This window comes from Balaenoptera ricei, chromosome 4, assembly GCF_028023285.1.
Source record: "Balaenoptera ricei isolate mBalRic1 chromosome 4, mBalRic1.hap2, whole genome shotgun sequence".
Classification (NCBI taxonomy): domain Eukaryota; kingdom Metazoa; phylum Chordata; class Mammalia; order Artiodactyla; family Balaenopteridae; genus Balaenoptera; species Balaenoptera ricei.
In genome coordinates, this window is record NC_082642.1 from 93,648,852 (window position 1) to 93,666,398 (window position 17,547).

At 39.2% G+C, this 17,547-nt stretch overlaps 1 protein-coding gene across 6 annotated transcripts in view; it reads right to left on the reverse strand.

Annotated features, from left to right (window-relative positions):
- The window catches only part of CASR (calcium sensing receptor), a 78,893-nt gene that overhangs the window by 24,037 nt on the left and 37,309 nt on the right, over window positions 1–17,547 (reverse strand). For all 6 annotated transcript variants that reach the window (XM_059920996.1, XM_059920992.1, XM_059920995.1 and 3 more), the window contains 2 exons: window positions 5,791–6,214; window positions 3,158–3,464 (listed from right to left, as the gene is read on the reverse strand). In XM_059920996.1, the coding sequence (XP_059776979.1) occupies window positions 3,158–3,464; window positions 5,791–5,975 (492 nt within the window). In that variant the 5' untranslated portion in view covers window positions 5,976–6,214. The remainder of the gene's footprint in view (window positions 1–3,157; window positions 3,465–5,790; window positions 6,215–17,547) is intronic.

The window sequence follows — 17,547 nt, forward strand, 5'->3', positions numbered from 1 at the left end:
CTCCAAAACCTAGAGAGGCTGAAAAGGAACCCTGGAGAAGCTGTCTTGATGTGTTTCTACTTTCTAGGACATAGCCAGTACTATATTTGAGCATGGATGTGGGTCACCAAGGGTAGAAAGCCTTACCTTTTGTGATAAATGATCCTTGCCTGAAGAAGCATCCAAATATCATGTAAAGCATTCGTTAGTGCAGAGCTTCCCAATTTCTTTTCAAGTTGTGGCAAACATAGAAGGTGGGGTGAATGGAGGAGGCTGACCAGCCCTGGTGGGTGTGTTCTGACCACCCTAGACCCCACCCACCATCCCAGACCTGGAGAGGGTCAGTATCTCAGCCTATCTGCAGCACTCTTGTGTGTCTTGGCTCACCAGTTAGGAAGTTCCAAGTTATTGAACCATTTCTTCTGAAGGACAAATTATTTTTATTTTAATTTAATTTGAGGTTTATTCATATTTCATCCTCGCATTCTTTCAGCATTTTTTGCCATTAGCAGTCTTGTCTTTCAATTCTTTTTTTTTTGAATTTTATTTATTTTTTTATACAGCACGTTCTTATTAGTTATCCATTTTAGACATATTAGTGTATATATGTCAATCCCAATCTCCCAATTCATCCCACCACCACCACCCCCCGCCACTTTCCCCCCTTGGTGTCCATACGTTTGTTCTCTGTGAAGGACAAAGCATTTTTACACTGAATGGAATTTCTTCTCAGTAATGAAGGAATGTTTAATATCTCTTGTTCTCCAGTTTTCTAGAGAGATTGAAAACTTCTTAAGAAAACCATGTTGAAGAAAGTTGGGGGAATGCCTTTTTAATATTTTTCACTGATTGAAACAATTAGTTTTCAATGTTCAGTGCTTTAAAATGAATTCTTTCTATATATTTCTCCTTATTAATGAATAGTTTCTACATCAAAAACATAAAAGACATTGATACATGAAAGACCTGGTCCAACTTTGCTAATGAGCAGGCATTATTTTTCTGACAAGAGCTTTGATTTTGAAAGTTATAATATGAAAGTGATTTTTTTCCTTTTATTAAAATAAGCTCCTTCTTGCTCTACTGTGACACCTCATGAGGCAGGTAGTTAGACTAAGTAATTGTTGAGATGTCATTGTTTTTAGAGAGCTCTATTTGCAGACCCAAACAACAGGCTTCTCGATCAGGTTTTTGCAAATGAAAAGTCTACTCAGGCCTTTTGTAAATTCATTCATTATTGCTTACTTCTTGATACTCTTTTGAAAAATGGGCCAAAAAGGGTTTTAAAGATATAAAAATTACAAACAAACATATCCTCCATGGATATGTTTCTCTTAAAGAATGCATTTATAATATTTTTCCACTTTTTAAAAGGTAAACTACAAAAGTGGGGATAAATACCAATTCATTACCCACTCCCCCCCAAAAAACCCCTTAAAAACACACAAAATTTTTTTATTGTAAGAGGGGAGAGTTTCATGAATGATTCAGAAAACTTCTAACCACAACTTGTTCTAGCTGGTCTGCTTGTTCCATCCACTTGGTGGCGTGAGTGGCATAAGAAGTTCAACTGGGGCCGCTGCCTTCACCCAACAGGGCAGTGGTTCCCAGCTCTGCTGCACATTAGACTCATCTAGGGAGCTTTCAGAACTCCTGACGCCCAGGCTGCATCTCATATCAGTTAAACCAGGATCTCTGGGGGGTGAGTCCCAGGCATCAGTATTTTTAAAGCTCTTGAAGTGATTCCAACATGCAGCCATGACAGAGAACCACTGCTGCAGATACACTTACATTGGTTTGACTGATACTCATTATAGTCTTCTCAGCACTTTATAATTCAAGTTCAACTTAACCTTATATTTCATCCAAACCACAATGAATTAAAACCCTCCCCTTTGTGTTCTTTATTTACTTGATGGCAATTACATCTTATGTCTGTTGGCTATGACAACCTGCTTTAACTGTGTATTTAAAATACTACTGCGCAATATGCCAGATATAAAGATGCATATTTGCATCTTGCCCAACACATTTACTCTTGTGGGCTTTGTCAGATCATTTTGGCACAAAGATTACAGAGCCAGGGTTTCCCCATGGGAAACACCTTTAATTCCCTGAAGTAAGGATTCGGGAAATGATGACGAGTCTTTTTCAGTTGCCACATGTATAAAAAGGGATAATGGCTATCACCAAGGAAACAGAGACCTCCCAGCATAGAAATGTGAATTTATCAAATCAAACAAATTTTAAATACTAGACACTGAATAAAATAATTTAAAGCGTGATATATAATTAAATTTAAAAATTGATATATGAGATGCAACACAATTGAGCTGATTCTCCCATCCATGGACATTTAGGTTGTTTCCAATTTTTCACTACTATAAAATGATGTCACAGATCTATAAATATTAATATGAAAAAAAGGTTTGCTCTATGGTGTTAATGGGAAAAAAAGCAGGTTATAAAATGGCATTTAGAGTCTGCTGTCTTTTTTTGGTGAAAAACATATGCAACTTTGAACAGATGTTTATTAAAGCACTTATTTCAGTGAATTGTTAGTATCTGAAAATGCAGACGTCTATTTCCCTGTCTAGGCTGAGTTCCTGCAGGGTGGAAACTGCTTATTCATATACACTCTACAAGTATTTGTTGAATGAAATAGAATATTTTCCATTTCTAGAATGTGCAAGATAATGATTAAGTTCCGATTTGGTGAGAAAATATGCCCTGCTTTCTTCTGAGCTAAACTTTCAACCAGGGGAGACAGAGGCAGAGACTTTTAAGGGACTAGGATTTGGGGCAGATATTTTGGGTTTGAAAGGTGGGATTTACATCATTTGGTCTCATTCCTTTTAGTAAAGGCAGAAGAATGGCCACTTACTGAAGGAATGGAGAGGAAAATAAATAACTGAACCCTCTGGAAAAAAAGACAAAGTTTTATACAAGGTATGTTTAAAAGAATTTTGGAAGAATTGTGAAGGCCCAGTTGACATTGTTGACTCTGGGGTCTCAAAAATCCCCAGTGGTCATGATACAGATAATTAAAAGATCTTTTGTGCCAAAGTAAAGCCAGAGAAGGGAAAATAGCAAACTGTATGGACACTGGGTGTGGCATCCTCCCAGCCTGCTTTCCTGGCCCCCGCCCACATCGCCCCATCTGAGACGGCACGGGTACCTGGGGGATGTAGAAGAGCCCCAGCAGGTTTGCCACCGCTGTGGAGATGCCTGAGCCAGTTGCTCCCACCACTGCGATAGTAGAGGGGATGTGCTCTGAGCAGTTGCAGAACTCATCAAGGTTCAAAGAATCGATTTTGTTCTGGGCCACAAAACTCAGGGTGGCTTCCAGGGCTTTAGAAACAGTGTTGCAAGTGTCGAATATCCTGTATCCCAGGGTCATGTTGGGAAGAAGGGCCGGGCTGCTGTTTATTTCCTCTATGGCAAATATCATAGCTTGTAGCCAGCGAAATCCTCGGAAATTATACCTGGAAGAAAGAAATGGAAGAAAGCAAGAGGCTTTCTGGTCAACTTCTTTAGAGTACAGACTGGGCAAAGCTGGTTTGAACCTGGTTTCATTACTCTGGTTTCATGACGTTGTGTTTTTTGAGACTCAAAGTCCTCTCTGTAAAATGGGGATAACACCTACTTCAGAGGGTGGCTGTGAACATGAGATAATTATGCAAAATTCTCAGCATGGTGCCTCACACAGAGTTAGGGACCAATAATAACAAGGATTGTGGTTAGTAATAGAATGAATCATTTGTATCTGCCTCATCCAACAAAGAATTTGAAATAACTGATATGAGGTACTTTAGTAAAAGTAATACAGAGATTAAAAAAAAAAAAGGACCAGGGAAAATATAAATAGATTAGGAGTTGAATACATAAGAAGCTAAAAATAACTTAAGATTTGCAGAGTCACAAATATAAACCGACATTCCTGGAGGTTGAAGAGGAAAGGGAAATGAGTGATATCATCTTCATAAACAAACAAGCAAACAAATATTATGCATAGGAAGGCTGTTCACAAACAGTGGTCACTTCTGGGTGGTAGAATGATGAGTTTTAAAATTGTGTGCTTTTGTCTTTATACTTTCTATTTTAAAAAATAAGCATGCATTGCTTTTCAAAGAACATTATTTTAAATAAAAATCAAGCAAATTAACAAAGAGAAACAGGGTGAGTGACATAGTTTTCACTCTTCCAGGACACAGCACATAGTGAGAGCTTGATAAATGTTCTGAATCAGTGTATCAGCGCCCAGAGAAGAAAACCTAACAACTCTGCAGGTTCTCTCTTTGTATCTTGGGTTTCAAGACTTGAACTCAAAGGCAGGGGGAAAGAAATACAAGCTGTTATACTTCACTGTATCAGTCAGGTTCCTAAAGGTCCTGGTCTAACTTTTAATGTGACATTTTCTCTTAGTCATTTTCTTCATGTTTCCTTCATTTATTTATTTTTTTTAAACCTGCAAAGTTATGAAGATCTATTACAGAATATTTCATTACCTAAAACATGTATACTGCTAAACTGATTTTCCTATCTTTCTTTAATACAATTAAAAAATATATATATATTATTTCAGAACAAGCTCTTGCTTGATCTCAGGTATGTAAGCGGCACCTGCACAACTCTGTCCAGCAAGGGAACAACAAAAAGGATATTTGTCCACATGGGTTATGTGAAGGATATAAACAGCATCAGTGAAATTCTACACTTAGTTTTTCTGCACTCATAAAAAAATGTGAAAATGTTATCTAATTTGTGAGCCCTCATTAGAACATGAGCAGAAATCCAGTTTTGTTGGAATGATTCTAGTTTTCATTTTCATTTTCTAGCTATCAGGAAGACCAAGGGAAAGTGCTGGATCCCTTCTGGAAGTTGCAAATCTCAAGAGAAAGTGCTCTTCTCTCTCTGAAGATGGGTCAAGCCTTGAGGTGCAGTAATGGTCTCTGATGTCCAGATTAAGGGAGGTGATATACAGCCCTCTGTACTCTGCAGAAGTCAGATACTATTTGAAGGAACTGTACCTAGTGTTAGATGCCATATTCTAAGAGTCATGATAAATTAGGGAACATCAGAGAGAGGGCATCCAGAATGGTGAGGGTCTGAAAATCATGTCATGAAACAGTTATTTAGAAAATTATTTGGTCTGGAAAAGAAATGATTCAAGGGGGCATGTTAGCTGTCTTCAAATGGCCGAAGAGAGAGTCCAGTGAGAGAGTTAAGATGGATTCTGTGTTTCTCTATCTATGTAGATGGATTCTGTGTTAGCAGGGGGATTTCAGCTTTCTATAAGAATTTCTAATGGGAGTGATTCCAAATGCTACGGACTGCATTTTGAAGATGCCCAGGTCATGCCAGCCACTGAAGTTTCTTTCAGCTTTAAAATCCTTAAAAAAAATAAGAGTGAGGCAGCCAACACTCAGGTATTATGACCACTGGGGCACTTAAGGTCATTAGGAGATTTTACTACTTAGGTTTGCAAAACCTACAATAAATTTCTTTCTAGGTACTTGGTCTTCCATTAAGTAACACAGCCTCCAGGTGAACAATGATGACTCAGTTACCAAGTGACCAAGCACGGCTCCAGCAGTCCATGGATTTTTCTATTCAGTATTTTTGACATTTTATTTTTGGAAAAATTTCTTTTAAAAAAATGAGGGGGGGAATAATAAGCTTCAGCATGGTTACCAATCACCATTTTTTAAAAGAGAGAACCAACTTTGAAAAAATTATTTCTGGTTTGGTACAGCTTTTCTCCAACCACCAGGAGGAGAAAAGACTCTCCAAGGTGGCTCCTGACCTTACCTGATACATTCCACAGACTCCGGCCTCGACTTTAGATCTTGATCTTTGGCTGCTACTCCAAAATGAATAGGAAAGAGCCCCCCAAGGATAATGTCCCCTTTCTTCTGGGCTCGCTGGTCAGGCCCATAGGCAGAAGTGCACCAGGTAAAAGCCAAGAAGATCCAACAGCAGCTATAAAATGCCATAGTTCTGCTTTCTCTCCAGGGGGAGGGACAAGGGTGCTGGTGGTCTGGGGGCCCCTGAGAACTTTCCCCCTTGGTGCGACTTACTCCCTGCGGTGGAGGCACATGTCTACAGAATTAGTAACAGAATGGAACTGTGGTGTTTGAGTTTCCACTTCTGCCCTCTCCATTGCAGACTAGTGAGGTAGGTGGTTCTTGAGTCTTCAGAAACCACATCATTTAGAGACCGCCTGTAGTACTTTCTAAAAACAAAACAGAAACAAAATGAATTCAACTAAGCCTAAATCCCATGTTGTTATGATGACTGAAACAGAAGTGGCTCAGAATTTCCATTTAGAGAGGCTGAGGGGTAGCAGGTGGGGAGGGCATGGCTTAGCACCTCATTTTTATAGCACTTCATGTAAGATACAGAAAATTTCAATTGCCCATATCAGAGAAGGACGATGTTCATTTTAAAGAGGCCACTGATAAGCTAAGGCCTTCACTGATGTTGCCACTGGATTTTAATCCCTTCATTCTTCCGTGTGAATAATGCACAGAATTGGCCTAGTGGTAGCAGTTCCTTGTGTTATAATACTATTAATGCTATTTTATTCAGCATATATGTTTGTATGGAAAATACAGAATGAGTCATATTTAAGTTTACATCTGACTCCAAATCAAACAAAAATATCAGAGGAGGCCACTTATTTTTATTTATTATTGTACTCACCCCCCCTTTCAGGGCCTCCTCATCCCAGATTTCTGGTTCCGTTTATAATATGATATTCTATAAACCTTTGAAGAATAGTTCTTGTAAAGGATGCAGATAAATCAAGGGTTGGATTATGTTGTACCAAACTCTACAGCTGGATCTAGGGAATGGTCCTTCTGCTTTAGCATGATTATCCTAGTAGGAACTCTCTGCTCTTCTCACTCCACACTCTATCTCACCCACGCTGTGGGTCAATTACTAATTACCAGTTACATGCCAATGTTGACTAACTACACAGCCTCTCCTGAGGTTCAGGCCCAAGCACTGAACTGTCGACTGGACATCTCCACCTGGATGTCCCACAGGTGCTTCCAACTTGACAGACTCTAAACTCACCTTCCTCCCAACCTTGTTCCTCCTTCACTGTCTTCTTCCTCAGCAAATGACATGCCATCCACAAAGACACAAAATAAGGAATCCTCCTTACCTCCTCCCTGTTCTCATCAACATCCTTCATATTCAAACAACCACCAAGTTCTGTAGACTCTACTTCCTAAATCTCTTTGGAATCCATCCACACCTTCCCATTTCCAAGGCCATCTTAAGTACCCTGGCATTTCTTATTTGGGTTTATGCAACTATTTCCTAACTGGTCTTCCTGCCTTCAGTCTTGTCCCTTTGCAATCCACCTCTGCAAGTCTTTGGATGCCATGGAACAAGTGGTTTGAAGCACAGACTCTGGAGTTAAACCTGGCTTTGAATCACAGTTCCACTATTTCCTAACATATGACTTTGGGTAAGTCACTTAACCTCTGATCTCAATAAAATAATGCATGGAGAGCCATTAGCACAGTGTAACTAGTAAACTCACAGGAAATGCCAGCTGTAATGAATACCTTTCCGGCCTCACTCTTGCTAGTCTTCCCTTTGAACTCCATACTGCATGCACACTGAATTTCCTTTAGATCCTCAAGTTAGGCCTTTTAAAAAATTCTCAGACCTCACACATGCTGTTCCACCTCCTTGGTCCCTCTGGAAAACATCTACTTGTCTTTTAGCTTTCAGACGTCCATAACTGTGGGAGCATGGCTTGGTCAGCTGTGGGGTCGTTGTGTGTATGGAGAATAGAACTCCTATGGGCCAGATACAACCTTGTACCAAGATGTCCAGCTTGGGGAGTGGAGCACAGGTTGGATTTCTACCCACACTAACCCCTCAGTTGTGCAGTGAGCAACTTTGAGGACTCCTTAAGGAGACCTGCCCTGGACTTTCAGATTAGGTAGGTCCACCTGTTAAAGTCTTTTATACCATGGATCTTGGAGTTCCCCTCTTGGAAGACTGATCACACTTTGTTAAAATTAGATGCATAAATGTCTGATTCCAGACCCCAAGCTCTTAACCATTGTCATATGCTGCCCCTGCCCCTTAGGAAGGGGGCTCTTTCTCCAACAGCATTACAAGCAGAGGGTGCTGGGCCCCAAATGGAAGGAGCACCCCAGCAGACACTCAACAGTCACAGAACTGTTGAAATAACATCTGAACATCCATGACCATCCTAGTTCTCTGACTCCAGTCCTGCTCTTAGATTTTTGGCTTCATTTCTTGACCTTGGTCATATATTCATTCATACATTTAATAAGTACACGTGCTAAGGACTGGAAATATAAAGGTACCACACACATCATGTTCCCTGCCCTCAGGAGCTCCCCAGCCAGTGGGCAGAATTTACCTCAACATTCAGAAGTGAAAAAAATATATATAGTAATTTTGTTTCCAATGACTAAATTCAACTTTGCTCCCCAGTACTTAGCACAACGTCTGAAATAGTAACTGTTGAATAAATGCTGGTTGAATGCATGCACAAGAAAAGGAAATACTTTGGGAGGAGACAGAAACTAGCATTTATTGAACCAAGCATAGTGTCAGGTCCTTTACACATCCAATGTATTTTAAACTTCACAATGGTAAAGAGGGCAATACAAACTCCACTTTTGAGATGGGGGACTGGATTACTCAAGTGAGAAATTCTGGCACTTGAATTAAGAAGGCCTCAAGAACTCAGAATATTAAGGAGTACTGTGTGGTGTACTGAATTAGGAAAGGGAACATTACAACTGGCTAGGGGAAGTCACTGAGACCTGTTAGATTTTTCCTGTGAAAGATTAACTACTTGGAGAAGTTTATTAACTTCATTAGTCCATTCAAGAGAACATTCATGGCAAGAAGTAATAGATGAAGGAGAGATTTCGGGTCAATTTGTAGCAATTAACTCCTCGAGTCTAATGTAGTCCCCAAACCACCCTTTTTAGTCCAATTACCAGAGTCTAATTTGCTTTCAAAGCTAAGAATCATTCTAGATCCTCCCTGCCCCTTTCCTCCCATCTCCAATTACGCTGTCTTGTTAATTCTACCATCTCTCTCTGCTCTGCCTTCCCTTTTCCATTCTTGTTGCCACTGCCTTTGCCAGACTCCCATCGCCCCCACCAACTTCCTTATTGCAAAAGCTTTCTTTTCTTTCTACCTCACTCCTCCTACCCACTAGATATCGACAATCACAGCAGTACCAAGCATGACCCTAGCACAATGGATTAATTATTGGGTTCATCATTGTGACTTCATCTTGCAACAATTAGAATACAAAAGTTCTTGAATAATCACTAACATTTCAGTTTTAGGATCTATGGTAGAGATTTTAAATTGTATCCCTTGTACCATACTCCTTTTATGGCACAGTAAAATAGTTTTTAGCTGGACAACGTTGTCCAGAATAAAGACTACTTTCTCCAACTTCTTTTTATAATTATATGTGGTTATATGACTATGTTTTGGCCAGTGGGATGTAAGCTGAAGTGCCCTGAGGCAGCTTCTAGGAAACTTTGCTTAAGAGACAGTTGGCGTTTGTTCTTTCATCTGCCTTCCTCCATTCTGCTGCATGGAGGTGGGTGTGACAGCTGGAGCCCATATTGAACCATGAGCATATCCCAGGGAATGATGGTGCCATGAACTGAGGATTTCATGGAGCAGAAGCTCTATATCAGACTGTTCCTGGACTTTTACATGACAGAGAAAACAAGCTTCTAGCTTGTTTAAGCCACTGTTATATTTTTCTCACTGCAGTTATATTAACAGTATCTATCCAAGAGTCACAAATAAACCCATTTGTTCTCTTTATTGTAAGTTCATTTCATTTAAATCATATATAATCATGTTTACCCTCCTGCAAAAAGTATCGCAAATACAAGCTGAAGCTAGTATTTGTTCTTTATCTCAATGGCAGATATGTTTGGAAGAAGAAATGACCCGTGGAACAGCTGGTTTTACATTTAGAACGTCCTTGAAATCACGAGGAGTGTTTCAGTACTGACAGGTGATTGATTGATCATTGAGCTCCTCATCCAAGAGACTTGGCATGGGACGTCAGAGCAGACTGGTCTATGGTTCCACAGGTTCATGAACTTCTAAATTCATGCAACTATTTATTCACTCAAGAAACATTGATTGAGCTCCTCTGTTTGCTAGACACTAGGGAGTGCAAGGTACTGAGGAAAGAAAGTTGAGACTGTCGCCTTCAATGTGCTCATGGTTTAAAAGGAGACAGGAAGATGTATTATAATTACAGTGATACAGAAGCTAGGAAGAGGCATGAACTAAGCATTGAGAAAGTACAAAGGGAGGAGTGACATTCTTTCTGGTGACTGCCAGCAGAGTGAATTAACTCAAGGTGGGGACGGACGCTTCATGAGGGTAGGGCCCATCTCTTTTTCTCATTGTAGCCTGGCACCAAGCACAGTGCCTAGAGCTTAGTAGATTCTCCACAGATATTTGCTGAATGAATGAATAAAGCATAACCAGTGAAAAACCAGGGGCTGGTCGGGCAATTCTAGGACAGAACAGGGAAGGGGTCACCCCACAAGACTGAAGGTTCCCAAGGGCAGGGGCCTCATCATGCTCACAGTTGCATCCCCAGCATGGAACAAGGAACCTGGTACTGAATGGATGCTCAAAAAAATCTGTTGACCTTGCATTTGTCCAAAAAGTTGGATGGCTCATCCAAGTTCCAGAGTTAAGGACAAATTAACACAGGATAGCAAGGCAAGGTTAGGGTCAACACAGTAATACTTCAGTGCTCATCAAAGTAAAAACCCTGGCTCTTGCCCCTTGGCTTTAACATTCCTGGAAATTGTGTAACTCTAGAGCAGAATGATTTTGCCCACATTTCAACTAGAGAAAAGAGAGGCATAGATCTTCTGAACATAAAACCACTCTTGTAAATTAGAAGCACAGCAAGCTCAGAAGCTACAACTTCTCAATTCCTAGGCTGCAGAAATAAAAATTCTAGGTTGCCTAGAAAAAAGGTGGAAACCAAAATTGATTTCCAATAGAGATCATTTATCATTTATCTTCGTAGGGTGAGTACACTGATTTGTCTCCGGTTTACTGTACTGTGATCTTTGCCCTCTTTCGTCACTCTGATCATAAAGAATACTAACAGTAAGGCGTGAAGCCACCACTGCAGAAAGGTGAAACGTGTATGTTTTAATGAGGGTGAACAGGGAGAAACCTGAGAAAGTTCAACCAATAATCACAAAACCCCACGTAGCTGGCTCTGGTTACAGCTTTCTTTACCTCTTGCTGAGGACACACCCACAACATGGGTTATTCTGTGCACCTGGTACACATTTGCCAAAGAATTAGGGACATCTCAACTGTCATCACAAATGTGACCATCCTCAGTTCTGTGTCAGACTTCATTCTTTCTCTATTAAAGCAAGGGGCATCTTGTTTTACAATGAGGGCCCTCTTTCAGCACTGGGGGAGCACAAACTGCCAGGTCACACTCGGCTGCCTCCCTCCAGCCCTGCTTGCTGCCCGCCCGCCAGCTGCACAGGGTCTTACCCTCCATCTCCCTGACGACAGGTGTGACTTTTGGAGAGTCCATGCCTCATTTAGCTCTGGTAATGGCTTAACTGAGTCGGAAAAATGCAAGGACAGGAGCGTGATAAAAACCAGCTGAGTTGGGTCCCCGTTAGTCATTGGAAAAAGCTATCAGGGAAGGGAGGTGAAAGGATGAACGGGAATGGGGAGGAGCAGCACGGGGGGCGCCGAGCAAAGTGGGGCAAAGAGCCGAGACAAAGCAAATAAAGAAGACAAATAGGAGAGGAAACGAACATTCATTAATGTTGTACTATAAGCTCCTTGACGCAGGGCCTGGTCTGTCCCTTTCGTGGCCTGGGACCTGGAGGGGCTCCGTAAAGGACTGAATATGTGTGGAGTGCCCATGGCATGATATACTGTCTTAGAAGTTTATGAAACTATTGCAAGAAGAAAGAAAGTGACAGAAGAAGAAAAAAGAAATAGAATGGGTGTTGAGGGGGGTGAACAATTAAGGTTAAAAAATGACAAGAAATGCTCATTTCTCCGGTCCAGGATCTTGTGAGTTGAAAGTAAGTGGACACTGGCTTTGGGCGTTAACATTACTAATTCAGGGAGGTCCAGGACTGAGTGAGTTCCTTGGGACATGGGACATGAGTTACGAAATTCCTTGGCCTGGAACATTTCCCTTAAGTAAGCTCTGCTGATGGATATGTGGATACCCACAGACTTAATGAAACGGTTCAGGTGAAAAGCAAAGACATGCAAGTCATGTTTTTATAAAGAAAAATGCCAGAGCTTCAAGTCCTACGTGAAAGCAATGTTTCTGTGGAATAACATCCTCAGTATTTCCTTTCAAAATCGCAAGGAACCCTGACTACCCAGGCTGGCGTTTTTCAGCCTGGTGTCCCAAGACGTGCCACCACAAGGTATTCTCATGTAAGGTAAGTTTGGGAATTGATGTGTACTCTGTGCCAAAGGGCACATTCATCTCCCAAAGGCTCTGATAAGTCCTGCAGTAAAGAAAACTGCTTCACTTTAACCCACTCATTCCCAAATTTATTTCGGCCTGGGACACTTTTCTCCCTGCAGGACACTTGTTACAATGCTGTGAAATACAGGCTTGGGAAGTGCTCACCTAGTGGAAAGCATAAATCCCTTCACCTGAGCCTCTCCCAGTCTCTCTGCATGCATTTTTGAATGGAGAGGTATGTCTGCCTCTCACTGGACCTAACATTTTTTGTAACCCCAGCTATGAAATTCCAAAGGGTAGTACCAGAAAGAAGGAAGGACTGAGGTGGGTTAGGTGAATGCTGATACAGTCTGCCATCATTCTCTGGTCTCAGGCATATATGCCCTCTCTCTTCTCCTGAGGGAGTTTCTGCTATACTCAATAAGTTTGCACACTGAGCCCTTCTCTCTCCTACTTGTAGCTCTTCTGGCCTCGCATTGTGTCTCCCTACAAGGACATTGGAACATGCAGTGGAGTGCTGGCAAACCAGCTCTCTGAAGGCAAAAAGAAAAAACAAACAAAAACAAACCCCCAAATGCCCTGACTTGTAGTGTTTGCTGAATACTCCCACCATGGCTAATTTCAAGCTACCAATGGTTTAACAGCCAACTTGGAAAAATCCTTGATATTTAACCATTGGCTCTTGAGAACCGGTAGAACCTACTGCAGCATACCACTGGGACACATCTCTAAGTAAATGGAATCCTGGTCTTTGGAAAAACTGCCCAAATTACTTTATAGGCATTGTGAATCTTTTATCTCCTCCTGTTTCCATCTCTGCTCCAACTGTTAGGAAGCTGCAAGCCAAATTTGTGGCCCAGCTCTAGCTAAGATAGAAACCAAAAGTGTGCATTTTTGTGTTCTCATATTACTTATAGTATTACTTTTTATTTCTTACTGCTCTTATTTCACTCCAATTTCCTCACCATGTTAAATCTTTCATTTTTATAAACAGTGATAGGGATATAAACACACACACAAACAAACAAATGCATAAATCTAGAGTTTTGCTGCAGGCAATTGTGTCCACAGGTGAAACTCCCTGTGTAATTAGGAGGAAGGGGCCTGGGAAAGTCACTTTTGCCTCATTAACTGAGTGGGTAGATTTAAACAGACCATTTGGGACACCAGGTCATTAGTTTAAAATACAGAATTTTAGAGGTAAAAGGGACCTGGAAAGTTTATCTGGTTCACCCTGAAGGCTTCTGACACATTGATGTTTGGATTGTGGTGGCCAATTTTATCATAGTAGGAATTGGAACTCAGAACTCATTGAAAAAACTTGTGTGAGGTTTAGTGATGAAAAGGAAGTCATTTTCTTTTTTCTTTTTTTTCTGATTTGTCAGAGCACCCTAGTGTGTTTTAGTATTATTTTAGGTCTTCAGAAGATTAAACTTACTTTCAATTATAGCCTAAAATCTATTATGGGAATTCTCGTAGTTTTAATGGACCTCAGGTGCACAAATTGGATTAATCATAATCCTTGGTTGGTGACATATCCTTATCATTGGCCCATGCCTGGTCCTTTTTTATTTCTTTATTATTATTATTTAAATTTTTTTCTGTTCTTATATCTTTCCCATTTTTTCATCAGAGTTTTGGTCCTTTTCCGCTCAAATTTTAAGAGTTCTTTATATATTATGGATTAGCCCTTTATCTGTGATACATGCTGTAAATGTTTTCTTCTAATTTGGCAGCTCTTCTTTGACTTTACCTTACTATGCAATTTTTAAAAACATTATTATGTAGTCAAATTTATGAATTATTTCTTTTATTGCCACTGGATTTTGAGTCAGTGTTAGAAAGCTTCTCCTTACACTGAGTTTATAGAGGAATTCACCATATTTTCTAGTTTATTAAATTATTTTCTATCTTTTTTTTTTTTTTACATTTAGTTTCCTAATCAGTGTGGAGTTTATTTTTGTGTATGGTGTGAGGTATGGATCTAATTTTATCTTTTTTCCAAGTGGCTGCCTCGTTGTGCCAGCAATGTTTATTAAAAAGCCCACCTTTGCTTCCATGATTTAAGATGCCACGTTTATTATTTCCATATTTACTCAGATCTAGTTCAGGTCCTTCTATTCTATTCTACTGGTCTGTACATCTATTCTTGTGGCAGTAGTACCCCATTTTCATTATGGGAACTTATAGTATGGTTTAATACCTGGTGGACTAGTCCAGCTTTTTAGCTTTTATTTCTTAGTGTGTTCCTGGCTATTCCTGCAGGTTTCTTTTTCCTTGTGAACTTGAGCATGAACTTGTCTAGGTCCCTAGATATTTTTATTGGAATTGTGTTACATCTTTATGATGAGGAATCTTCCTAAGAACAGAAATGCCTTTCCTTTTGTTCAAGTCTAATTTTGTGTCTTTCGAGAGTGTTTCATCTTTTAGGTTTTGCACATTTTTGTCAAGTTTATTCCTAGGTATTTAATCACCTTTGTTATTATTATAAATGGGGCTTTCTTAACATTATCTCCTCTAGCTGGTCATTGTTTGTGTCTATGAAAGCTATTGAGTTTTGTATGTTAATTATATATCCTGATACCTTACTGAGTTCTTTTATCATTTAAACTAGCTTTATTGTTCATTGATTCTCTAGTATTTTCTACAAATATTATTTCTTTTTTAATTGAGATAAAATTGACATATAACATTATATTAGTTTCAGGTTTACAACATAATGATTCGACATTTGTATATATTGTGAAATGGTCACACAATAAGTTTAGTTAACACCGTACATAGTCAAAAGCTTCTTTTTCTTGTGATGAAACTTTTAAGATCTACTTTCTTATCAACTTTCAAATATACAGTACACTATTATTAACTATAGTCACCATGCTGTACATTACATCCCCATGACTTATTTATTTTATAACTGGAAGATTGTACCTTTTTACCAACTTCACCCACTTTTATTTCTCTATTTCTAAGTTATTTTTAATAATGAATAAGCACCTGTGAATCTACCATCCAAAACAAAGAACGTCAGTAGTACCCTATGTTCCCCTCTTGCATTCTGTTCTCCTGCCTCCCTCCCACCAAAGAAGCCATCATCCTGAGCCACGTGTTCATCATTTCTTTGCTTTCCTCCCCACTCCCCATAACACCTGCTTAAAAAATTTTTTTAATTGTAATGAAGACTCGGAGGATACACATCAAAATGATAAGAATGATTAGATCTCAGTGATGGAATTATGTATTTCTTCCTTGTTTTGTTCTCTGAAGAAAAAGTATTATTTTAAAATCAGAAGATGTTATTGTAAAATGTTATTTAAAATGATGGCAATATAAATAGACATAAACATTAAATAAGAAGGAAAAATGGTAAAAAAAGAGATTTTACTGTCTACTCATACTATAGATACTCTGAAATATACATTGAAAAATATGCTTATGGATGCTTCTTACTTCTTCATATCCTCCATCCTTTTTTTCCCCTTACTTTTTTACCTCACCTTTTCTATCCCTCTCTCTCTTAAAATAAACTTTTAATTGACATATAAGACATCAGACCTGTGCACAAATCATAAGAGAATTTTCACAATGTAAACACATCCATGTAGGCAGCATCCAGATCCAGAAAAGAACCAAAATCCCTGAGGCCTCACTCATGACTCTTCCCAGTCACTACCCTTCACCCAAGGTAACCAGCAGCCTGACCTCTATCATTACCAATCAGTGTCCCATGTTTTCAACTTTGGATAAATGGAATTACATAATGTATACTTTTCTGTGTCTGCCTTCTTTTGTCCACAATTATGTTGCAAGATTCATCTGTATTGTTGTGTGTAACCATAGTTTGTTTTTCTCACTGTTATATAGAATTTTATATGATTATATCAAACATTATCCACCTCCCTGTTAATGAACTGTTTGGGGTTTTAATGAATGGTGCTTCTATGAACATTCTTGAACATGTCTTTTGGTGAAATATGTTGAGTACATACCTCGAAGTGGAAATGCTGGGTCATAGAGTTTGTGTATGTTTAGCTCCAGTAGATACTGCCAAAAAGTTTTTTACATGGTTGTAACTAGTTTATCTTCCCATCAGCAGTATATAAGAATTTCCATTAATCCATCCTTGCCCACCCTTGGTATTGCCAGTCTTTTTGATTGTAGTCATCTCTTGCTTTCCTTTTATATAGATATATTGTATCTACCTGTATTCCTAAAAAGTATTTAAAAAATTTTTAGTTGTTTTAAACTTTATGCAAGTGTATCATGCTGTAATCTTTCGAGACTTTTTTCACTTAATATTATATTAATAAGATTTGCCTATGTTACTCTGTTTTACTATAGTTCATCATTTGATTGCTGTATAATAGTCCACTGTGTGAATATATCACACTTTATGCATGCACTTTCTCACTGATGGGTATTTGGCCTGTTTCAATGACATGGCAATTCTTTCCTTCAGGTTTGCTCCAGGACTGTTCGGGAATCATGCCAAGAGCTCTATGAACTTCTAAAGGCACTTAAAATGGATAACTGCTATTAGCTTCTTGCACATTTGCAAGGCCAAAATGACATGCCCCAGTGTTTTAATCATGCTGTTTTAAAGAAGATTTTTTTCCTCAAAGTTAATGAAAATCACATATATTGGGTTGGCCAAAAAGTTCTTTCAGGTTTTTCCATAACATCTTACAGAAAAACCTGAATGAACTTTTTGGCCAACCCAATATTTTAAAAATTAGGGCCATTTCCTCTTGCTTACTTTACCACTGCAATGAAAGACCAGAGGCAGAAAACTCTCATTCATTTAAAGGTAGAATAGAGTGGTCTTCATTTTTTTCCAGGCTTAACAACCCAAATTTCTTTCAAATGTTTCTGCTTAGGGCTATTTCATATTTTCTAGAGATATATGCTAATATCCCACGGACTTTCTCTAACTCCTTTATGTCATTTTTTAGAGTATGCTAACAAAAATTGGTACCATGTTTGAGACTGACCTAAGGTTGGGAGGCATCATGTCCCAGCCCTTCCATGACTGTGTT